The following is a 24,362-nucleotide window of genomic DNA, read 5'->3' on the forward strand; positions in this document are numbered from 1 at the left end:
TCCCATTAATGTGGAGAGGTGGAGAATCCAGCTAACCACGAAGTATGTAGAAAAACCTGTAGAAACTAGATGTCACCATGAGGTAACAAATGTTACTGACATCTACTGGGAAACCCTGCGATGCACAGGGAAACATCCCATCAGAAGAATCTGGCCCAAAATCTCAGTAGTGTCAAGGGTAGGAAACCCTCCCTTTAAACAAAATACAACTAAATGCTGCATTTGTTCAATCCCTTGACAAATGGATACAAATCCTTACTAAGTCTGTGTGGCTTAGGCTGTGACTCCTGTGTGGATGAACAAGGGATGATACTTACACTGACACACAGCAGACGTATCTTTATAAGTTATAGGATAGACAATATCATAATGATTTCCATTCGAAAAACACAGCAACACCTAAAGGGAAGTAAGCAAGACTTCTGTCAGTCACAGTTAATACTCACAAAGTCAACTGTTTCCAAAGCTTCTGAACCACACCTTTAGAAACAACGCAGCTCCAACGTTGTCAAACTACAGTCCAGCGCAGCATGCTGAAAAGCCACACTAAGCTGAGTTCTCTCTTAGGATTTGTTTGTTTTTTGAGCCAGTCTCGTGTATCCTAGGCTGGCCTCAAACTCCCTATATGGTGGAAACTGGCCTTGAAAGTCCTATCCTCCGGTGCTCACCTCTGCAGTGCTGGGTTAGAGGTAAGCACTGCCATGCCCATTCTGAAAATGTTTTTAGTATGGAAAAAAAACAAAAACAAAAACAAAAACAAAAAACAAAAAACCCAAGACACAGTAAGTAGTCACAAGTGGTTGCAAATATCTGTAATCCTAGCATTTAGGGAGGCTGAGGCAGGAAGATCTACGTAAAGAAACTATCTCAAAAAACTAAAACAGATATGTAATTTGACTACTTAAAGGAAGTCTAACTGTTGAGATACTTCAATGACTAAAAGCACTTACTGCTCTCACAGAACCACAGTGTGTCTCCCAGCCCCCACGTCTGGCAGCTCACAACCACAGGTAACTCTAGCTCCACGGGTCTGAGCTCTGGCCTCTGGGCCGTCTGTACTTACACACACACACAGTTCCAGAGGCTCGACCCTCTTCAGGTCTCCTAGGGTACTGTACGCACAATGTGCAAAGACATACATGCAGGCAAACATACTCATCATACCCATGAAATAAATACTAACAGCATTTTTCTTTTAAAAAAAAAAAAAAAAAACAACCTAGGGTTTAAGAATTTGGGCTCAGCTTGTACCTTACAACAAGACTTTGGAGAGAAAGAGGGGAAGGAGGGAGAAAGGGGTAAAGAAAAAGAAAGGAGGAAAGATGGGAGGGGGAGGGGAAGTGATAAATAAGGGGAAGGGAAAGGGAAGGGGAAGGAAACCATCCTAAAGGCATCCTAATGCTAACTTTTATGAGACAGAATCAAAGATAAGCTTTTCCTGCCTGTCAGCTGTAAGTATTTTCAAAGTAACCGATTACCACTACACAAGACATTTACATGACAGTTTAAACATGCCACAGCCCACAACAGTCTCCATCCTGAAAGGACAGATAGCATACCACTCACTTCCTCTCTCTCTCTTACACACAAGCAGCACACAATGTCCTTCGCCGCGGCCTGCATCATTCCACTAAGGTAAAATTCTCTTACAGTGAATCAGCTGGGTTTTTTCTTTCTACGCTTCATAAAACTTTTCCGCTGTTTCCACCTTATGACCACAATGATTCAGTGACACTCTGGCTACTAAAATTACCTTTCAATAGGAAACAGAACACTAGTGTATCTGTACACAAGCAGAGGACTTTCACAAGCTATTTAACTACTTCATGATGTGATCAACATGTTGATGATTAACCTAACTTTAAAAAAACAAGGGGCTGGAGAGATGGCTCAGCAGTTAAGAGCACTGATTGTTCTTCCAGAGGACCTAGGTTCAATTCCCAGCACCCACATGGCAGCTCACAACTGTGACTCCAAGACCTGACACCTTCATACAGACATACATTCAGGCAGAAAGAGTTTAACTTTCATATAGTAACATTTCAGGGTCATTTAAAATTATAGCTTAGGAGGTCAAAGTAGCAACTAAGCAGCTCTTTACTTTAAATATATTTTAATAATTCAAAGAATTCTTACCTTCTCAGGAAAATTATTTTCAGTTACTTGTGAAGGAGAAACATTTGGCTCCTGGTATATTACAAAATCTTTCCTGAAAATAAAATTCAGATATTACTTCTAAGAGAATTTATTTTATGAATTGAAATTAATCATTTATCTGTATATTAGGTAGTGTGTTTTAGGCACTGAAGATAGAAAGTGAAATAACTATACTATAAAATACTAGAAGTATGTTTTCTAAAAAATTAAAATTTCAAAATAATTCTTATGTAAGATACACAACATAGATAACTTCAGAGATAATTCTACAAGGAAACCATGTTCTCACAGAAACTGCAGCAATGAGGAAGAACGGCACTCAAGTTCTTCCCTGAGGCCACTCAGTGTTACTGGCCCTGAGAGTAAGGCCTTTCTCTAAAAAAAAACTGATATGCAATAGCTTTTAGGGCATAGTCTATTTTTTTTCTGTGCCGTTTTTCAAAAATCCCTCAAGAATTAAAACATTTCATTTAAACATTGATATCTAACCATCAAGCTCTCTTTTTTTTGCGGGGGGGGGGGGTGGGGGGTGGGGGGTGGGGGGGGTAGGGGAAGGGTTCAAGATAGGGTTTCTCTGTGTAGCCTTGGCTGTCCTGGAACTCTCTGTAGACCAGGCTGGCTTTGAATTCACAGAGATCCCCCTGCCTCGGCCTCCAGAGTGCTGGGATTAAAGGCGTGCACCACTACGCCCAGCCTCAAGCTCCAACCTTAGAGAAGGTCTTTCACAACTGAGGTATAAAACACCTCTGAACTTTAACATTTTTAGTTCAATGTAATATACTAATTTTCCAGTTATTTTACTTTTATTGTTTTACTTAGGAGTTCTGTGGTTTACCTGTACATAAGAGAAAGGGCACTTATTTCCACTTGTCCTACCCATTCCTGTATTGAGAAAAAAAAAAGATGGCATGTAAATATCTTAATTTTTACAACATACATTATACACTTTATAACCCATCTCCTTTTTTTGTTTTTGAAACAGACTTTCTCTGTGTAGTCCTGGCTGTGCTAGACACTCCTTGTAGACCAGGCTGGCCTTGAACTCAGAGACCTACCTGCCTGCACCTCCTGAGTGCTGGGATTAAAGGTGTGTGCCACCACCAGCCAGCCATAACACCCTTTATACAGTACACCATTAACATATTATTAAATCGGCTAAGAAAACAGAGTTAGAGAGATGGCTCAATGAATAACCATCTTGTTGCTAATGCAAAGGACCCAAGCCCTGGTTCCTGGGACCCAGAAGGCAGCTAACAATTGTCCAGGCCTCCAGTTCCAGAGGGTCTTCCCTGTTCTGGTACAGTTCTACCCTGATGGGATGTTTTTATGTCCACAAAACACAAAGGTATTGATGCAACGTATTTGTCACAGTATTAAAAAAAAAAAAGGAAAGGTCCCAAGAACCTCAAGTAATAAATTTTGATTTGTCCACTCTGTAGAACATGCTGCATGTACTGCAAAGAAGGAAGTGTCCACACAGGAAGCAATGTGAAAGATCACTGGAGTCTAGTAAGTTACAACATGAAATCAAAATAGCCATATTTTTTAATAAGAAAGCTATATATTTGTATACATGTGTGCATAAAAAGAACTGTAAGGGTGTGTTATGGTTTGGGGTGCTCATGTTTTTTAACACTTGGTCCCCAGCTGGTGATGATGTTTCAGGAGTTGTAGACCCTAGTTGGTCAAAGTCGGCAGGAGGAGGCAGGCCTGGTCCATCACTGCTTCCGGGTCCTATAAGCTGTGAGCAAGCAGCTGCTACACACTCACTACCACAAAGTCACCTCAGGCCTTAAACAAATCCCTCTTCCCTTAATATTGTCATAGCTACAAGAAAACCATAAATTCACAACAGAGACAGGAAATTCAAGACAAAATCCAAATCCTTGCACCTATATTTAACATCTTATAATGTAGAAATTTGCCCGAGGTTGCTTGTAAAAGTAATAGTCTTAATATTAAGAGTCACTGTGAACGCACTGTGACAAACTGCTTGCTACAACTTCCAACACACAAAGGAGCACACAGATGAGCAGCTTAGACAGCGCCGAGGCTTCAGGAACAGACTATGTTTCACTAGCTCCTCCACATTGGCCTTGGTTTTCAAGACGATCTAGGTGCCACATACTAACGCGGACTTCTTGAACTAGGCCCTGGCCTACTAATAACAGCCTGAGGGCTAGTGGGCTTCTCACACATCCTCCCATGTGATGCCCTCTTATGCAATATGGGCTATACTGAATCTAAGACTGTAAATGGGCTGGAGAGAGGGCTCAGCCATTGAGAGCACTTGCTGCTCTTGCAGCAGACCCAGAACACATACACAGTGGAATATATATATATATATATATATATATATATATATATATATATATATATATGCAATTAGATCATTAACATCAAAAAATCTTTAGAAAAAAAATAGCCTGCCTGTTAAGAATAGCCTTTCTTATACGTAACCTTCCAAATAAATTCTACTCTAATCTGAATAAGTAAACAACTGCCATCGCAAAATATTATCTCCTTCCTTAACTAAAAATCAACCATCAAATGTAAACCTTTATTTCTCAGAAGAAAATAAGTGAGCCAGGTGGTGGTAATGTAGGCTCTTAATCCAAGGACTCGGGAGGCAGAGGCAAGGGATCTCTATGAATTCCAAGCAGCCTGGTCTACAGAGAGTCCCAGGACAACCAAGGCTACACAGAGAAACTCTGTCTTGAAAAAAACAAAAGAAAACGAGCTGGGGCCGGGCAGTGTGGCGCACACCCTCAGCACTTGGGAGGCAGAGGCAGGCAGATCTCCATGAGTTTGAGGGACTACAGGGAGCTCCAGGACAGCCAGAGCTGTTACAGAGAAACCCTGTGTGTGTGTGGGGGGGGGGGGGGCACACACCTTTAATCCCAGCATTTGGGAGGTAGAGGTAGGTGAATTTCTGAGTTCAAGGCCAGCCAGGGCTACACAAAAAAACCCTGTCTCAAAAAACAAAACAAAACAAAGGTTCAGTGATTAAAAGCACTGCAGAGGACCCAGATTCAATTTCCAGTACCCACATGGCAGCTGACACCTGTCTGAAAACTCTAAAATCTGACACCTTCACACAAACATACAAGGAGGCAAAACATCAGTGCACAGAAAACTAGGGGAGGGGTGGGTTCCCAGTACCTAGCACAGTGAGCACAGTAACTGCTACATTTAACTGTGTATCTCAAAATACTAACAGACACAACTGCAACGGTTCCCAAACCCAAGACATGGTGACTGAAGAGACAGGCCAGGCCACCAGATGTGATCATCACACCTTATATCCACACACCTACAGAAAGGTGCGGTAATGCCTCAAAAACATGGACAAATGTTGTATATCATATAAAAATATTTTCGTGCCAGGAGTGGTGGCGCACGCCTTTACTCCCAGCACTTGGGAGGCAGAAGCAGGTGGGTCACTGTGAGTCTGAGGCCAGCCTGGTCTACCAATCGAGTCCAGGACAGCCCAGGCTACACAGAGAGACCCTGTCTGGGGGGGGGGGGGGGCAGGGGGAGAACACAACACCAACACTTCCCCCACTTCCCCCCCCCACTTCCCCCCCCCCCCCCCCCCCCCCCCCGCTATTTAAAAAGAAATGTGCCTGGCCTCAGGCAGCACAAGCTGTTTCCAGCTCGGCATGTCGATGGCACTCTGAAAGCCGGAGAAAGGAGAGCACTGAGTTCAAAGCCAGCCTGTGCTGTACAGTGACTGCAAGGCCTCCAGAGGAAAAGACGAGGCGGAGGACTGCGCTCACTGATACAGTCCTTGTCTGACAATATGCACAAGGTGCTGGGCTCAGTGCTCAGGATGCAAAACAAACATTTTATACACCACGTTTTTAATCCATGCATCTGGGCAACAAAAACACTGGGCACTACTTTGGCTTCTAGGTAGTACCACTGAATGCAACATACAGAACTCTTAAGATCAAAGCGATGAATCCAACTAGAGAGAAAACAGATGAATACAGACAAAACGTTGAACAGGGTAGGTGCAATTCTCATTTCTTACCTCAAAACCCTTATATGTCCTTCTCATGATAGACAGGCAGACTTCAAGGCCTTAGCGACTTATGTGGGATGGGAGCCAGAGAATCAACATTTATACCACACAACAACTAATTCATGGGCACAGTCTCCCCTCCAACTTATTTTGATACTTCACTTATCTATTTATCTATCTATCTACATTTTTTTTTGAGACAGGATTTTTCTTGTAGTCCTGGCTGTCCTAGACTCACTCTATAGATCAGGTTGTCCTCAAATAGACCCACCTACGAGTGCTGGGATTGAAGGCATGCGCCACCATGTCTGGCCTATCTACATTTTTCCAGAAAGGGTTTCCTCTGTGTAGCTTTGGCTGTTCTGGAACTCTCTATAGACCAGGCTGGTCAGAGATCTGCCTGCTAGGATTGGAGGTGTGCACCACCACGCCTGTGCTGGGATTGAAGGTGTGCACCACCACGCCTGTGCTGGGATTGAAGGTGTGCACCACCACGCCTGTGCTGGGATTGAAGGTGTGTACCAGGTCCAGCTTTCCCCACTGCTTCTTACTGTCTTCTCCATGCTCCAGCAGAGTGACTGTCCTCTCCCTCTGCCTTCCTCACGTTTTTCCTGATTAGGCACCCTTCATCTGAACACTGCTTGACTGAGCGACTCTCACAGCCCTGTCGGTCTGAGGCCTATTAACAGTTACTCTATCTGTACTTCTAACACACGCACTTTCCTAGTTTATATTTGCCTTCCTGCCTATTAAAGAGACATTCCAGTTATCTGAATCTCTGGTAAGGTTTTTTGTTTTGTTTTTCGAGACAGGGTTTCTCTGTGTAGCCTTGGCTGTCCTGGACTCACTTTGTAGACCAGGCTGGCCTTGAGCTCACAGTGATCCTCCTGCCTCTGCCTCCCGAGTGCTGGGATTAAAGACATGCGCCATCACACCAGACTTACCCAAATATCTTTGATTAAACACTGCACAAAGGGTACAGTCACTCCAACTATCATACACTACAGACTTTCCATCAATAAGTTTTAATATGTTTGGATATACATTAGCAGAAATTCGATTACTACATACCTGTGGATTTTCCAAACGTTTTAAATATTCTTCAAATGGCCCTTCTATAAACTGCAAGAAAAACAAATCATTAGGGGCCTAGAAGTGGTTCAGCTCGTAAAAACACTTCTTGCTTTTGCAGAAGACCTGGTTTCCGTCCCCAGCACTCACACCGTGCAGTACATACCACCTGTAACTCTCGCTCCAGATGACCTGACGCCAACTCCTGGCTAACATACCTGTACATGTTATACATACACACACGTGCGCAAATATACAGTTTTTTAAAATCTTTTTTCAAAACTTCTATCAGAAACCCTACCTAAGCCAAGTGTGGTCGTGCACGCCTTTAATCCTAGCACTTAGGAGGCAGAGGCAGGTAGATCGCTGTGAGTTCAAGGCCAGCCTGGTCTACAAAGATAGTTCAGACAGCCAAGGCTACACAGAGAAACCTTGTCTCCAGGAAAAAACAAAAACAAAAAACAAAAAACAAAAACCAGAGGCTATTGCCACTGCTCTTCATTGCCCACCAAAATCAGGAGGCAAGACCTACTGCTGTATACACCAGAAATGCTGAATGAAGCACACAAAGACACCGCGCTCAAACTGGCTGGGAAACTTCCTCCCTGCTGGCTAGCTTTCATGAGGCCAGAAGATGTTACTTACGTAGGCTGCTGGGGGAGAAAAAACTACGGTCTTACCTAGCCCTGAACCCTGGCAGGCAAGAGACTAGCCGCTGGTCCAACAGAGGCATGGCTGTTTGGGAACAGCCAAGTGCTCTTTGATTAAATGAGAACTACCCCACCAGAGGGATTTATTCCTTCTGAACAAAAATTCATGGCTGGGGAAGTCACAGGTCCCACAATGACCCTACAGGTGTTGGTTTGGCTAGACAGACATGTATCCAACTGCCTTATAAATCCTGTGTCTTTACCTATGTATATGTGTTGTCAACATGGGTCAGAGAAGCTTCTCTATGCAGTGGACAGAGATGGACAGACACATAACTGGTGCAAGTGACAAGAGTAAGTGTGAGTGGTCTACCCTAAACGTGACTCCACACCAACCTCCCCCAAGCTCAGGGGACGCCCTGTCACACAGCAAAGAACGGGGCTGGAAGGATGAAGAGCAGCATATGATATACTGTCTTCTAGACACAACACAGATCTTTGCACTCCTAAACTGTGGTTACTCACACAACTGACATCGTCACACTCCAGCATGGATAGAAGAAGGGCTCACAAGACCCTACTCTACTGAGGAGCTACGCAATGAGTCTAGCCTGTGGGCTGGAGAGATGGCACAGTGGTTAAGAGCACTGCCTGTTATTCCAGAGGTCCTGAGTTCAATTCCCAGTAACTACATGGTGGCTCACAACCAACTGTAATGTGATCTAATGCCCTCTTCTGACATACAGGTATACATGCATGAACACTGTATACATAAATAATCTTTAAAAAAAAAAAAAGTCTAGCCTAAGAAATAGTAACTAGAGTCTTACTAGAGTCTTTCCAATGGTCAAAACGGACAAAATGTAAATCCAAGTAAAGACACCATTAAATCTAAGGTAAAATTTACCTCTTCAAATTTCTCTCTGTTCTCTCGAAGGTAGCGAATACAGGCCATCCTAACTTCCACATGCCGAGACTGAGAGTGCAACACCTAAAACAAAACGGCAACGCATTAAGTATGTTGTTAAAAACAAACTTAAGTTACAAACTAATGCCAATTTTACCCCCAAAGTGATGTGACAACCAATAGTTAAGCCTGTCCTCTCCCTTTCTGTAACTTATTATCTTCTCTCATTCTGACCTCTCTGAGCACTAGAACATGACACATTGGTGGTTTGAGCAGGAACAATACCCACAGGCGCATATATTTGAGTGCTTAGTGGCCAGGAAGTAAAGTTATTTAAAAGGACCAGGACAAGGAGTGTGGCCTTGCTGGAGGAGCTAGCACTGAGGGTCGGCTTTGAGGTTTGAAAAGCCTGTGCTAGGCCCCACACTGCGTGTTCCCAAGCCCAGATCAAGATGGAGCTTTCAGCTCCGGCTCCAGTGCCTCCCCACCACAATCATGCACTGAAGAACCCTCTGAAACTGCCAGCAAGCCCCCAACTGAACACTTTTTTTCATTAGAGTTCCCTGGGCATGATGTCTCTTCACAGCATTATAGTGACTAAGACATATAAAAACAATATTCACTGGGCGGTGGTGGCCCACAGCTTTAATCCCAGCACTCAGGAGGCAGAGGCAGGCGGATCGCTGTGGGTTCAAGGCCAGCCTGGTCTACAAAGTGAGTCTAGGACAGCCAAGGCTACACAGAGAAACCCTGTCTCGAAAAACCAAAGATTAAAAATTAACAATATTCTGTAAGCTTAATGTCTTGTTGTTGTTATTGGTGCTGTTGTTGTTGTTTTCAAGACAGGGCTTCTCTGTGTCACCCTTACTATCCCAAAATTTGTTCTGTAGACTAGGCTGGCCTTAAACTCAGAGATCAGCCTGCCTCTGCTCCCAAGTCCTAGGATTAAAGGCATCCGACCATCACAGCATCCAGCCTGCCAATGTCATTCTATAAAGTATTTGTCACCATTTCTCCTAAAATCACTCCTTTGAGGACACAGTTATACTCCTAAGAAGCTCTCCTCTGTTGCAGGCCTTCTACAATTAACTTTGTTCCTCATAAAGCAGACTGAAATGCTACGGAACGCTGGGGCTCATCCTATGCTTGTTAATAGACTAAGAGCCAGGCACTCAAAGTCAGTACAAGCAACTGAGTGAGAACCTCTCTCAAAATAAAAAACTGCAAACCAGTTAGTTGGGGCTGGGTGTGGTGGTACACACCTCTAGTCCTAGCTAGCACTTGGGAGGCAGAGGCAACAGATCTCTGAGTTCAAGGCCAGCCTAGACTACAGCCCTAGTTCTAGGACAGCCAGGGCTACCCAGCAAATTCCTGCCTTGAAAACCCAAAACAGAAAAAAGAAAAGAGCCCTAAGGCGGTGGCACAGGCCTTTAATCCCCGAATTTGGGAGGCAGAGTAAGTTAGAGGCCAGCCTGATCTAGAGAGCGAGTTCCAGGACAGTCAGAGCTACACAAGGAAACCCTGTTTCAAAAAAACAAACAAACAAGAAAGAAAATGAAGAAGAAGAAAAAAAAGCATTGGGACTATCACTCAACGAAAGATTGCCCAGCACATACTTAGCCCTAGTTCAATCCTCAATACCACAAGGGAAAAAGTTATTTTCATCAATAACAGCCTTATTTGAAAAAGTAAACCTGTTGGGCGTGGTGGCGCACACCTGTAATCCCAGCACTCAGGGAGGCAGAGGCAGGTGAATCTCTGAGTTCAAGGTCAGCTTGGTCTACAATGGCAGTTCAGGACAGCCAAGGCTATCCTGTCTGAAAAGAAAAATAAAAAAGAAAGAAAAGAAAATGTAAGCCTACCATGGTTTCAAAATAATTATGTGTAACTTTGCTTATCAAACTTACAATATTCAAAATACCCAAATGAGCAGCCATGCTCAACTGAGTGATGTCATCCCAAGAGCTAGAGCATTTATTCTTACATGCAAACCCAGGGCTAGCAAGATGGCTCAACTGGTAAAGGCCCTTGCTGAGTTTGATCCCACAAACTATCTGTCTGACTTCCACACATATGCAGTGGTGTACTCAAAGACAGACAGACAGCAGACACACACACACACAAATAAAAGCAAACAAAAATAATAAAGTATGTTCAATCTCTCATCTGTTAACTCCCTAAACAAGCAGTTCAACAACAACGAAAAGAACGGACTCACTGCAATTTTATCAAAATTTGTGCTCTGAAAAGAAGCAAAATAAATTTCTTATCAAATGTTAATCCCCAATGCTCTCACCATGTTTAAAGAAAATAAAGTAAAACTCAGTTTGTATAAATAGGTATCTTTTGTTGTTGTTGTTGTTGTTGTTTGTTTTTGGTTTTTCCAGACAGGGTTTCTCTGTGTAGCCTTGGCTGTCCTGGACCCACTTTGTAGACCAGGCTGGCCTCGAACTCACAGCGATCCGCCTGCCTCCGCCTCCCGAGTGCTGGGACTAAAGGCGTGTGCCACCACGCCCGGCATAAATAGGTATCTTAAATGAAGATATTCCCAGTATTCCAACATTCAAGGTTAAAACCCACAACCCCACACCATCACTCATACACTTGAAATAAGCATCACGTCAGCAATGAAGGCTGCTTGTAAATTTATAGTAGGATGTAGCTGTAAGGATTACAACTCCAACTAGGTCTCCCTAATGTTAAACTGTCAGGAGAAGAGAGGCTCCAGCTGCACACCTCACACCTCCCTTGACAACAGCCAAGGCTCACTTCCACTGACAGCCAGTATGCTCTAATACGCCAGAAGGCAGAAGACGCACTCCTTGAGGTCAGCTTTTCAATCCAACAGCTGTTTTTCGTTCTAACTAGACAAACTTTCCTTAAACTAGGTGAACCTTCCTTACTGCTTCAGCCTTAACCAGTCCAAGCTTCCTGCATGGCAAGAACCATCCACATATTTTTAAAAGCACCAACAGTTTGCCATTTCAACATACCACATTTGGCAACCTATCTTACCCAGCAGCTACATCAGACACTGTTATGAATCAAGCATTATTAATATGAGTGAGCCACAATGTCACCTGATAGGGCTTTCCTACCATCAGCAGAGCGCCTCGCTGTTAAAGCCACTCACCTAACAACAGGTGGCAGACAGATATTAGTAAAGCTTGTTTGTCATCAGTAACAATGTCAGGAATATCTAACTTTTTTTTTCTCCTTTTAACAAAGACTTCAGAACATGGCATCTCTCTGAACCTGCTGCCCAGATGCAAAACTCTCATCAACGTCCATAAAGTGTAGGACACTGGTAAATTACTAAGCCAACCAATGCAAGAAAAGCAAGGCTGAGATAACAACTCAAGTAGTAAACCACTCAACTCCCTGAACACTCACAATCCAAATGGCCTGGTATGTTGCTGCATGAAAACAGGCTGAAGGTGGAGAGGCTGAGACAAGGCAGCGATCAACACTGGGAAGGGCTGAGAACTGTTTTAGCACGCCCTCTAAGAGTGCCCTATTTTTAGCTGCAAGGCTAGGAGCTGATTCAGGTCAGGCTTCCTGCAGGCCCAAATCCACAAGTGTAAAAGAAAGGAAAGAGTCTATCTCAATCAGGTAATCTGAAGGGGAAAAGCTACTCCCAAGTGAAGTCTCTTCCCTGTCTCTTAAGACTGCTATGTAGCTGACTCTTTAAAAATATCTACTGTAATTTTTACCAAGAAAGAAAATCCCCCAAAACCCCTCTCTACATATTTGTGGAAGTCAGTGGAAGTTGGCAGTGCATTCTTTCTCATCATTTCTTAGTCCGTATCTACAGGATAACTGAGCTTCCCCCAGATCTAGGCTCAATACATTAAAAATAAACCCCCACATTTGTGAAGGTTAGTTCCTTTATGACTAAGCTAAATCCCATGGCAAAACAGGGGCTTACCCACATCAATAAGTTCTACGTGCAACTAGATCTTGCCCACTGCGCACACAGCGAGCCCCCTGTAAGCCTCAGTCCTATGCCCCAAGGATCCATGGCACACCTCACAGACACACCACACCGCTCTGCTCCTGTTTAACTAGGAACTGGATAAATCGGCTGCAAACGTCAGCCTCTGCCTCCTTCTACACAGTCTTGCTAAAGCTAACACTGTGTAAACAGGCAGTGTGGGATGACTTCACTTCCCCAGCTCTGCGAAGGCTGAGACAAGGAAACAATCTTCTCCATCTGGAAAATTCACGAATGGAGCAGACTGTTTACCTCCTAACCGTAAGGACTGGGGTGAAAACACCCCACCCACGTTGGAGCTTCCTAATTTTCTGAAAAATTAGAGATGTCTATTGAGCTCAACATGGTAGGCTGATTTGAGAGGTATTACAATGTTTCAATGAATACTACAGTGCAAGGGTCTCTCGTGTTAATGTTCTACATTTACACATCTTTGGAAAATACAGACCTTAAAAGCTGATTAATGCACAAAAGTGGGGGGGGGACGAATAAATAAAACCACAAAAACTCCAGTTTAAGCCAAAGGAAAGCAAATTGTAAATGGTATGAAATACACAAGGCTGTAATGTTTAATTCAACTACTTCAGCAGCTAGTTTTCAAATATAGGATGGTTTTTGGTGACCCCACACCTACAACATCTGGTTACGTAACATGGGGGGGCACCCTTAAAAAAAAAAACTTGAGTATTCCTCCCACTCAAGAATGCTATCTCCACTTCTCTTTGATAAATCTATATCCACTCTGTATTGGTAAGAAGAAAACCGGACATGTGCCTACGTTGAAAATCCCCCCCCCCAAGGTTAATACCATCCTATTTAATAAAGGACTTTTAGAAGAGTAAATTCTTTAGTACACCTTGCCGGATTCCCACATGCTATATAGCGTGGGACCTACTCAGAAAAGTCACTGAGAAGGAGGGAGGTTGCTTTCCTTAAACAGCCCCGTTGGCCTCCTGCTTCGCGAGACACCACCGGTGAGACTGACTACCCCACATTCCAAAGTCCAGCAGCAGAGAAAAAAAAAAAAATGTGGTCCACACCAGCACCACGGGGCGCAGCACCTCCTCTAGTCAACATGGTGTTCAACGCGGAGTGCGAACGCGGGGCTGCTAGAAACCGGGCGCAGGGGAACGCGGAACACAGCTCAGAAACAGCATGTCGCCGGGTGCGCTGGCAAGCCACGCCGCCAGCAGGCCCGCCCGAGAGATGTCCTCACTCCGTCCCCGTGCCGGCGTTACAATGGGCCGCTGTGACGACAGCGAGCCACGCGCGGTCCCGCCGGAGGCGGCCAGGCAGCTGCGGGTGGGGTTGTCGCACCCAGCCCCGCGCCCGCCCCGGTCGGGCCCCGGGTCCTTTTTTTTTTTTTTTTTTTTTTTTTACCTGCTCGGCCACCGCCCGGAACAAACACGACCCGTCCTTGGCGACCAGTTTCCGATACAAGCCCAGTTTGTGCAGATAGACGTCCATGGGCGTCGCATCCTCGAGCGGCCCCACGCCGCCCTGGTCCCCGCCGTCGGGAGCGCCGACGGCTGCCTCCATGTTGCCGGTCGGCTGCAGCGTGCGCGGCGCGGACTAGCCCCACATGGCCGCCGCGCCGCCGGCTGTTCGACGCCCGGGCCTGAGGCAGGTTGCGGCTCGGGCTCTTCCGACGCGGACACGGCGAGCGGCGGCAGGAAGCGGCGACAGTGGCCCGAGGCGGCGGCGGCGGCCCTTGCTCACCGGGAGCATAGGGGAGCCCTGCCTAGTGCACCGCCATCCGCACGCGGCCGCCTCCGCGGAGGGACGCGCGCCCGCGAATTACAGAAAAGCCCGGGGGGTCGCCGCCCCCACAAGTTTCCGGGTCCCGACCGGTGTCGGGCGAGAAGCCCCGCCGGGGCGCGCGCGCTCTGCCGGGCCGGCTGAGGCTGAAGCGAGGCCTGCGTCTCCCCTCCCCGCGCGCGCGCGCGCGTTCTCTCTCCACGCCGAGGACCGAGGGAACCCGGAGAGAAAGCCGAGGCCTCTCGGTTTTGCTTCCCCTCCCCTCCCCTCCAACCACCACCACCACCACCACCTCGCGGGAGGGCGCCTGACGGGGGCGGGGAAACGGGAAAGGGGCGCCCCAGCGGTAGGGCAGCAACCTCGCAGCCTAGAATTTGTTTTCGCTTTCAGCCCGCAGCGCTGAGGATGACGGGAGTTGTAGTTTGAGCAACGGCAGGAAGTGGGCGGCAGAGGGAGGGGACGCCTGGGCCGGCTAACCCGGAGGGGGAAAGAGGTGGGCCCCCCCTCCCAAAAGGCTAACGGACTACAAATCCCGACAACGCCGGCGGGGCCGAACCTAAGGAGCTGACTTCGCGCTTCCCAGGCCGCGGCCGCGAGCAGGCCGGAGGGTTGTCTGTCGCCTACGCCGGCCGGCGACCTGCGCACGCCGCCCCGCCCTCCCCAGCGAGCCTCCCGCCCTAAGCGCGGCAGGGCGGCGGAAAGCGCGCGGCGTGCGTGGAGTTGCTAGGGACACGGTGGCAGTGCCGCGGGCCCTTTGTGTATTCCAAACAGAGGGCGCACCTGTCTGCACCCCACCCCGGGCCTGTGCTCCTGGCGTTTCCTTTTAGAGGTGGCTCGCCACCGTGAGCGGGCGGAAAACCCGGCTAATTGGCGGAGGCTCTTGGAACTGCCAGCCTGAGGCTGACCCATTCTGACCCCCCCCCCCCCCCCCGGTCGAGCGCCGAGAGCTGATGGCTTTTAGAAATTGGGACAGCTCACACTCTGTGAGGAGGCACGCCTTTGCCAAAGGCATGCCTGCTCTTTCTGTCACCGCAGCTGCGCCCCGCCACACAAAGAGCTGTCACTGTTAGAAGAAACTTTTTTTAAGTTCGGAGACGTGCTACGTGTAATCCGAGCTGAGCTAGAGGCTTCTTTCTCCTTACCCTCCAAAGTTACATGAGAAACAGGCGGCCCGGTTGGGTTTTAGAATCCGGAACTTACTCAACATCCTTTTGAGAGACCAGAATTTTCTTTTACTAGCGTACAATAGCATCTGGTATCCTTTAAGTTATTAAAACTTAGGTCTTGAGGTCATGCTGAAAGGAAAAAAGTGGTAAATTACCTTGGGTTTAAGGTGGGGGCAGCTGTGGGAATGGGGCCAAGATAAGCCAACGGGTAGGATCCCAACAAGTTCCTGAAAACGTAAATTATTAACATCTAAATGTTCCCGTAATTGGGCTATTTTTATAAAATATATTGTGAGCTTAATGAAAAACACGTTCTTGCCCCAATTTTAAAATTTTTACTTGTAGAGGGAAACGCTTTGAGAACTCTAGGAGTTTTGTTTTTGTTTAACTGGTTTAGACTGGCTTTGAACTTGCCGTATAGCCAAGGATGACCTCCTGGTCATCTTGCTCCCACCACCCTCCCCCAATACTCTGATTACTGGTATGCCACCACATCCTGTTTATGCTGGGAATGAAACTCAGGGCTTGATGCATGCTTAGCAAGCATTCCACCGGCTAAGGTCCAAAACTATAGTCTGCCCTTACAGACCCGCAGGGCTTTTTTAGTAATATATGAACTAATGCTTAAATAAAACTTTTAAAATGAGTAGATGTTATATGATCAATTTATTAACCGACCAAGTATGCACAGAGGAGGTCATGACTTTCGACTTACATGGCCCTTCAATAAGGACTTCTGGGACTAACTTCATATTCCATATATATTTGTGAGGCGTATGTATGTATAAGATTGCATTGCTCACCCGGTGCGGTGGCACATGCTTGTAATCCCAGGACCCAGGAGGCAGGCAGATCACTGTGAGACAGCGCTTCTCTGTGTAGCCCCAGCTGGCATAGGACTTGTGATGTAGTCCAAGTTGGCCTTGAATTCGCAGAGATCAGCCTATGTCATGCCTCCTTGGTGTTGGCTGGGATCAAAGCTGTGCACCACCTGGCCCGGCCCGATTGTTTTGTTTTTAATTGGGAGGTTGGCACATCATATCCCAGTATGGGAGAGTTTTCCCAGCCTACGATTAGATAGTATGCTAAACAGCCTTTAAGATAACCCACAAGGATCCCAGGCCATATTTTCATACATTTCTCTAATGGCATTTGTTTTGTGGGAATATTAGCCTAAATTCCCCCCCCCCAAAAAAAGAAAAAAAAGTTCACCACATCCCCTGGATGGGGAGGCCTGGTGGCACTCAGAGGAAGGATAGCAGGCTACCAAGCAGAGGATATAAGGGATGGGATAACAATTGCGATGTAATATGAATAAATTAATAAAATATATTTTTAAAAAATAGTTCAAACTGACGTCTGAGGTTAGGTGATGTGGATGTGCATTTTGCTCTGTTGGCATGCTCCCCTCCCCCACTCCCCCTCTTCCCCTCCGTCCACTGGTGCAAGCCGCCTGCACTGTTTACAGACAGAGGTTCCTTTAGCGAGGAGCTCGCGGCTCTCCATGGGGTTGAACGCAAACCCCTCACTAGCCAAGCTCAAACCTGCATAGCCCTCAACAGTCGAAGCTCTGAGAGTCTAAACAAGATGTTTCTTATCAAACAGCTTCATTTTGCAGCAGACCGAGGCTGCTGTAGAACGTGCAGCTGGACAAAACTGAGGCAGGTGCCGCTTAACAATACCGATGTCCTGTCTGTACTCAGCTCTCTGCTGGCACAGAAATCAGCATTTGAAAGATGTAATCTTTACACGGTGCACAAAAAGATCACCCCAACCAGACCTTATCTCAAAAACAAAAGTATCAACAAATCAATAGTCAGGCACTGACTCCAGTAGGGAACTCTGTGTGTGTGTGTGTATGTGTGTGTGTGTGTGTGTAATGTATACATAAAAGCATCCTATCATCTTGTTATATGTATCTTGATTATATAAATAATTATCATCTTGATTGGCTTGTCCCTTTGTTAATGCAGTCACTTTATCTTTTCTGACTAATTGACTTGAGATCTACTTTATCACCTATCAGAATGGCTAGGCCAGCTTGGTTTTGGTTTGTTTGGGTTTTTTTTTTCTTCTTCTTCTTTTTGTTTTTTTTTTGGGGGGGGCGTTGAAACAGGGTTTCTCTGTGTAGTCTTGGACTCGCTTTGTAGACCAGGCTGGCCTTGAATTCACAGCGATCCACCTGCCTCTGCCTCCCCAGTGCTGGGATCAAAGGCATGCGCCACCACGCCCGGCCAAAACGCCTTTTTAAAGGTCTTTAAAAATTGGTTTCAGGAGACTTCAGCAGAGATTACTGCCTTTCTAGAGGTTAAGATATCCATACACATAACATTGGTTTTTATCGCCACATAGCATTTTGTTTTGTTTACTATGAAATTTTCAGTAATTGAATAGCACTGGGCATGTTTGCACATCCCTCTAATTAGTATTAGGGAGGAGGAGTCAGGAAGACAGAGTTGAGGCCCAGCCTAAGCTCCATAACATTCAAGCTTTGGCTACAGGAGTTCCTGTTTAAAAACAAAACCAAGGGGCTGGAGAGATGGCTCAGAGGATAAGAACACTGCCTGTTCTTCCAAAGGTCCTGAGTTCAATTCCCAACAACCACATGGTGGCTCACAACCATCTATAATGAGGTCTGGTGCCCTCTTCTGGTGTGCAGGTGTACATTCAAGCAAAACACTATACTTAATAAGTAAATAAATCTTTAAAAACAAAACAAAACAAAACCAAGTGAGCTGGGCGTGGTGGCACATGCCTTTAATCCCAAAACTAGGGAGGCAGAGGCAGGCAGAGGCAGGCAGACTGCTGTGAGTTCCAGGCCAGCCTGGTCTACAAAATGAGTCCAGGCCACAGAGAAACCAACCCTGTTTCAAAAAACCAAAAACCAAAACAAAACCAAGTAATGGAATCCTAGTAAAAATGTACATTGAGCCAGGGTTCAGTGGCTAAAGGTGTTAGCTACACAGTCCTGACAACCTGACTCTCACACAAAGTCAAATGAGGTTGCACACACTTGTAATCCCAGATTACAAGGGCTGTAATCCCAGCACTGTTAAGAAGGCAGACAGTTCTAAAGACATAGCAGCTACAGAAATAAAAATATACCCTGCCTCAATGAGGTGAGAATCAAGTTGCCAAAGTTGTCCTCTGACCCCAACATGCTCCAAATATACATGCACACACATAGTATTTTTTTAACGCCTCAAAAATAAATTTTCAATTTGTGAACATATTTTTCTTTTGTTTCTGTTTGTTTGTTTTCATTTCGTTACACAGTATTTTTTTAATGTATTTTGTGAAGGCCTGCGTTGCCCAAATCAAAAATGTTAAAGCTATTGGCTGTCCTTTTCTGCTCACATTTAGCCTCCTCTCCATGGTGATGCTACTGGAATCTATGTCTTCCCATTGGCTCCCTGCCCTCCTCCAGTTTAACCCACGTGACCCGCACAGAGTGTAGAGGCAGCCAGAGCCCCTCGCAGACAACATGAGGCACTCTCAAAGGTGAGAATGGGTGACACCAACCAGAGGGACGAAAACAGAGAGAGTCGACAGACAGTGTAGGGCAGAGAGGCCATTGTGTAAGGCATATTCTCAAGGGCTGAGAGCAGGCCGTGACTAAAGGGACTGTTGTGTGTGTTGACTAATATGTCACACACACACACAGTGCAGTGACCACAAGTGAAAAATGTTTTGTTGTTTCTAGTCAAAGGTAGTTAGCTAGGCAAGGACTCAGTGTTTCCTATGCTTTTAATTGCAGCACTCATGGAGGCAGAGGCAGGCAGATGTTTGTGAGTTCAAGGCCAGGACAGCTAAGGCTACACTGAGAAACCCTGTCTCAAAAAAAACAGAAACAAAAATAAACAAACCAGAAAACAAGCAAACACAATGAGCAAGTTTTTATCACAGTGTGAATGTTGGGTTTCAGACCCAGGATGAGCAGCTGAGGTGCGTATTTAACACACCAAGTGGGCCTGGCCTACAGGTTCTCCCAGCATTCCTCTCTCCCTCCCTCCCTTCTTCCCTCCCCTTCTCTCTCCCTTCCTCCTTCATTCCCTTCCCCCTCCCTCTCCTTCCCTCTATCCCTCCCTCCTTTCTCTCCCTCCCTCTCTTCTTCTTCTTCTCTCTCTCTCTCTCTCTCTCTCTCTCTCTCTCTCTCCTCTCTGTCTCTGTTTCTCTCTGTCTCTGTCTCTCTCTCTCTCCGTGCTTGTGCACTTTCTTTCTCTTCCCCCTTTTCTCTGTCACACTCCCCATGGCGACTCCCCTGGCCTCCTTCCCTGGCACTAGTGAACCCACCCAAGGGTTGCACCCGATAAACCTGCCTTTATGCTTTAGCCAGACTTGAATTGGCTCATTTTTGTCGGTGGAGAAAACCTACTAGTGAAGTAAACAACACTCACCAATGGGGTGAGACACGGTCACACCCAGGTCAGAAGAAGAAAGCCGAGCACCATGAAGGTCCAGTGTGTTGACAGAAAGAGTTGTCTTCCCAAGCTCCGTTTTAGCTTTGTGTCTTCCACATGGCGCCAGACAAGGCTCTCAGGTCACCTTGAGCAGGAGTGACAGACAGTTGTGGGCTACCTGACCCGGTGCTGGGAGCCAAGCTCAGGCCCTTTGGAGGACCAGTACACAGGCTTGACCACTGAGCCATCCCTCCAGCTCCAAGTTATGTAGTTATGTTTGTTTACCCACCTACCAGCTAATGGATATGAGGATGGCCCCACCATTTTAGGAGAAACAATATCGTGCCATGATGTATTCAATATCTTGATTTTGGTAATGGTTTCCTGAGTAGTTATACCAAAATATCAAATTGTGTGCTTTGAGCAGTATAGCTTATTCAGCACCAATTATGCCATAAAATTTGTAAAAATTCTTTCATGCAAGTTAAAAATGTTTCTTCAGAGTGTTGTGTTCCATCTCCATTGGGTGTGGTGGGCTTTTAATCCCAGCACTCTGGGAGTCAGAGGCAAGCAGATTCCTGTGAGTTTGAGGCCAGCCTGGTGTACAAAGTGAGTTCCAGAACAGCCAAGGCTGTTAAACAGCGAAATCCTATCTTGAAACAAAACAAAACAAAACAAACAACAACAACAACAACAACAACAAAGTATTGTGTTCCACAATTATGCTAGCTTAAAAGTTTATGCTAGATTTTGGCATATTTTATTAATAATACCTTCTTTTTTAACATACAATAATTGATATCTGCTAAAACTTGGTCTGAAATAGTCGCCAAAGACCAGTATATTCAAGACTTGTTACTTGGCCTCTGGTGTGTATAGGGAGGATGGTGGACTCTTTAAGAGGCAGGCCCTGATGGAGGACGTGTGACCATGGGACACACCTCCCTCTCTCTCCTTTTGCTTACTGGGTACTGAGAGCAGGCAATCTCTGAGTTCAAGGCCACTTATGCTGCCATATGCCCTCTGCTGCTGTCATCTTGCCACATGACTCCAGCTAATGGGGCCAATCAAGCACAGACTGAGAACCCTGACACGATGAATCAAAACTTAATCTTTTCTCTTTTAATCTTTAATTTTGAGAATGGCAAACATGTATGTTATTAAACATGATCATATTTGCTCTCCATTTGCCTCTTTCAACACCTTCCTGTTCTGGGCTCACAACTCTCCCCGTCTCTCTGCTCTCCCCCACCCCCTCCTCTCTGCCCTCCCCCCACCCCCTCCTCTCTGCTCTCCCCCACCCCCTCCTCTCTGCTCTCCCCCACCCCCTCCTCTCTGCTCTCCCCCACCCCCTCCTCTCTGCCCTCCCCCCACCCCCTCCTCTCTGCTCTCCCCCACCCCCTCCTCTCTGCCCTCCCCCCACCCCCTCCTCTCTGCTCTCCCCCACCCCCTCCTCTCTGCCCTCCCCCCACCCCCTCCTCTCTGCTCTCCCCCACCCCCTCCTCTCTGCCCTCCCCCCACCCCCTCCTCTCTGCTCTCCCCCACCCCCTCCTCTCTGCTCTCCCCACCCCCTCCTCTCTGCTCTCCCCACCCCCTCCTCTCTGCTCTCCCCCACCCCCTCCTCTCTGCTCTCCCCCACCCCCTCCTCTCTGCCCTCCCCCCACCCCCTCCTCTCTGCTCTCCCCCACCCCCTCCTCTCTGCCCTCCCCCCACCCCCTCCTCTCTGCTCTCCCCCACCCCCTCCTCTCTGCCCTCCCCCCACCCCCTCCTCTCTGCCCTCCCCCCACCCCCTCCTCTCTGCCCTCCCCCACCCCCTCCTCTCTGCTCTCCCCACCCCCTCCTCTCTGCTCTCCCCACCCCCTCCTCTCTGCTCTCCCCCACCCCCTCCTCTCTGCTCTCCCCCACCCCCTCCTCTCTGCCCTCCCCCCACCCCCTCCTCTCTGCTCTCCCCCACCCCCTCCTCTCTGCCCTCCCCCCACCCCCTCCTCTCTGCTCTCCCCCACCCCCTCCTCTCTGCTCTCCCCACCCCCTCCTCTCTGCTCTCCCCACCCCCTCCTCTCTGCTCTCCCCCACCCCCTCCTCTCTGCTCTCCCCCACCCCCTCCTCTCTGCTCTCCCCCCACCCCCTCCTCTCTGCTCTCCCCACCCCCTCCTCTCTGCTCTCCCCACCCCCTCCTCTCTGCTCTCCCCCACCCCCTCCTCTCTGCTCTCCCCCCACCCCCTCCTCTCTGCTCTCCCCCACCCCCTTCTCTCTGCTCTCCCCCACCCCCTCCTCTCTGCTCTCCCCCACCCCCTCCTCTCTGCTCTCCCCCCACCCCCTCCTCTCTGCTCTCCCCACCCCCTCCTCTCTGCTCTCCCCACCCCCTCCTCTCTGCTCTCCCCCACCCCCTCCTCTCTGCTCTCCCCCACCCCCTCCTCTCTGCTCTCCCCCACCCCCTTCTCTCTGCTCTCCCCCACCCCCTTCTCTCTGCTCTCCCCCACCCCCTTCTCTCTGCTCTCCCCCCACCCCCTCCTCTCTGCTCTCCCCCACCCCCTCCTCTCTGCTCTCCCCACCCCCTCCTCTCTGCTCTCCCCCACCCCCTCCTCTCTGCTCTCCCCCCACCCCCTCCTCTCTGCTCTCCCCCACCCCCTTCTCTCTGCTCTCCCCCACCCCCTTCTCTCTGCTCTCCCCCACCCCCTTCTCTCTGCTCTCCCCCCACCCCCTCCTCTCTGCTCTCCCCACCCCCTCCTCTCTGCTCTCCCCCCACCCCCTCCTCTCTGCTCTCCCCCACCCCCTCCTCTCTGCTCTCCCCACCCCCTCCTCTCTGCTCTCCCCCACCCCCTCCTCTCTGCTCTCCCCCCACCCCCTCCTCTCTGCTCTCCCCACCCCCTCCTCTCTGCTCTCCCCACCCCCTCCTCTCTGCTCTCCCCACCCCCTCCTCTCTGCTCTCCCCCCACCCCCTCCTCTCTGCTCTCCCCACCCCCTCCTCTCTGCTCTCCCCACCCCCTTCTCTCTGCTCTCCCCCACCCCCTCCTCTCTGCTCTCCCCACCCCCTCCTCTCTGCTCTCCCCCCACCCCCTCCTCTCTGCTCTCCCCACCCCCTCCTCTCTGCTCTCCCCACCCCCTCCTCTCTGCTCTCCCCACCCCCTCCTCTCTGCTCTCCCCCCACCCCCTCCTCTCTGCTCTCCCCACCCCCTCCTCTCTGCTCTCCCCACCCCCTCCTCTCTGCTCTCCCCCCACCCCCTTCTCTCTGCTCTCCCCCCACCCCCTTCTCTCTGCTCTCCCCCACCCCCTCCTCTCTGCTCTCCCCCACCCCCTCCTCTCTGCTCTCCCCCACCCCCTCCTCTCTGCTCTCCCCCACCCCCTTCTCTCTGCTCTCCCCCCACCCCCTCCTCTCTGCTCTCCCCCCACCCCCTTCTCTCTGCTCTCCCCCACCCCCTTCTCTCTGCTCTCCCCCCACCCCCTCCTCTCTGCTCTCCCCCCACCCCCTTCTCTCTGCTCTCCCCCACCCCCTCCTCTCTGCTCTCCCCCACCCCCTCCTCTCTGCTCTCCCCACCCCCTTCTCTCTGCTCTCCCCCCACCCCCTCCTCTCTGCTCTCCCCCCACCCCCTCCTCTCTGCTCTCCCCCCACCCCCTCCTCTCTGCTCTCCCCCCACCCCCTCCTCTCTGCTCTCCCCCACCCCCTCCTCTCTGCTCTCCCCCACCCCCTCCTCTCTGCTCTCCCCCACCCCCTCCTCTCTGCTCTCCCCCACCCCCTCCTCTCTGCTCTCCCCACCCCCTTCTCTCTGCTCTCCCCACCCCCTTCTCTCTGCTCTCCCCCCACCCCCTTCTCTCTGCTCTCCCCCACCCCCTCCTCTCTGCTCTCCCCCACCCCCTTCTCTCTGCTCTCCCCACCCCCTCCTCTCTGCTCTCCCCCACCCCCTCCTCTCTGCTCTCCCCCACCCCCTCCTCTCTGCTCTCCCCCACCCCCTCCTCTCTGCTCTCCCCCACCCCCTCCTCTCTGCTCTCCCCACCCCCTTCTCTCTGCTCTCCCCCACCCCCTTCTCTCTGCTCTCCCCCACCCCCTCCTCTCTGCTCTCCCCCCACCCCCTCCTCTCTGCTCTCCCCACCCCCTTCTCTCTGCTCTCCCCCCACCCCCTCCTCTCTGCTCTCCCCCCACCCCCTCCTCTCTGCTCTCCCCCACCCCCTCCTCTCTGCTCTCCCCCACCCCCTCCTCTCTGCTCTCCCCCACCCCCTCCTCTCTGCTCTCCCCA

At 48.9% G+C, this 24,362-nt stretch overlaps 1 protein-coding gene across 4 annotated transcripts in view; it reads right to left on the minus strand.

Annotated features, from left to right (window-relative positions):
• The window catches only part of OTUD4 (OTU deubiquitinase 4), a 47,621-nt gene extending 32,384 nt beyond the window's left edge, over positions 1-15,237 (minus strand). The window contains exons 1-6 of one of the 4 annotated variants that reach the window (XM_084756188.1): positions 15,121-15,237; positions 8,813-8,896; positions 7,256-7,306; positions 2,993-3,039; positions 2,137-2,209; positions 318-399 (exon numbers count right to left, since the gene is read on the minus strand). In XM_084756188.1, the coding sequence (XP_084612314.1) occupies positions 318-399; positions 2,137-2,209; positions 2,993-3,039; positions 7,256-7,306; positions 8,813-8,860 (301 nt within the window). In that variant the 5' untranslated portion in view covers positions 8,861-8,896; positions 15,121-15,237. Of the gene's footprint in view, positions 1-317; positions 400-2,136; positions 2,210-2,992; positions 3,040-7,255; positions 7,307-8,812; positions 8,897-13,846; positions 14,055-14,186; positions 15,007-15,120 lie in introns of those variants that run through there. The other 3 variants (XM_084756185.1, XM_084756187.1, XM_084756186.1) reach the window with 3 other exon arrangements.
• Positions 15,238-24,362: the final 9,125 nt, after the last annotated feature.

Source organism: Acomys minous, assembly GCF_964271855.1.
Source record: "Acomys minous genome assembly, chromosome: 14".
Classification (NCBI taxonomy): domain Eukaryota; kingdom Metazoa; phylum Chordata; class Mammalia; order Rodentia; family Muridae; genus Acomys; species Acomys minous.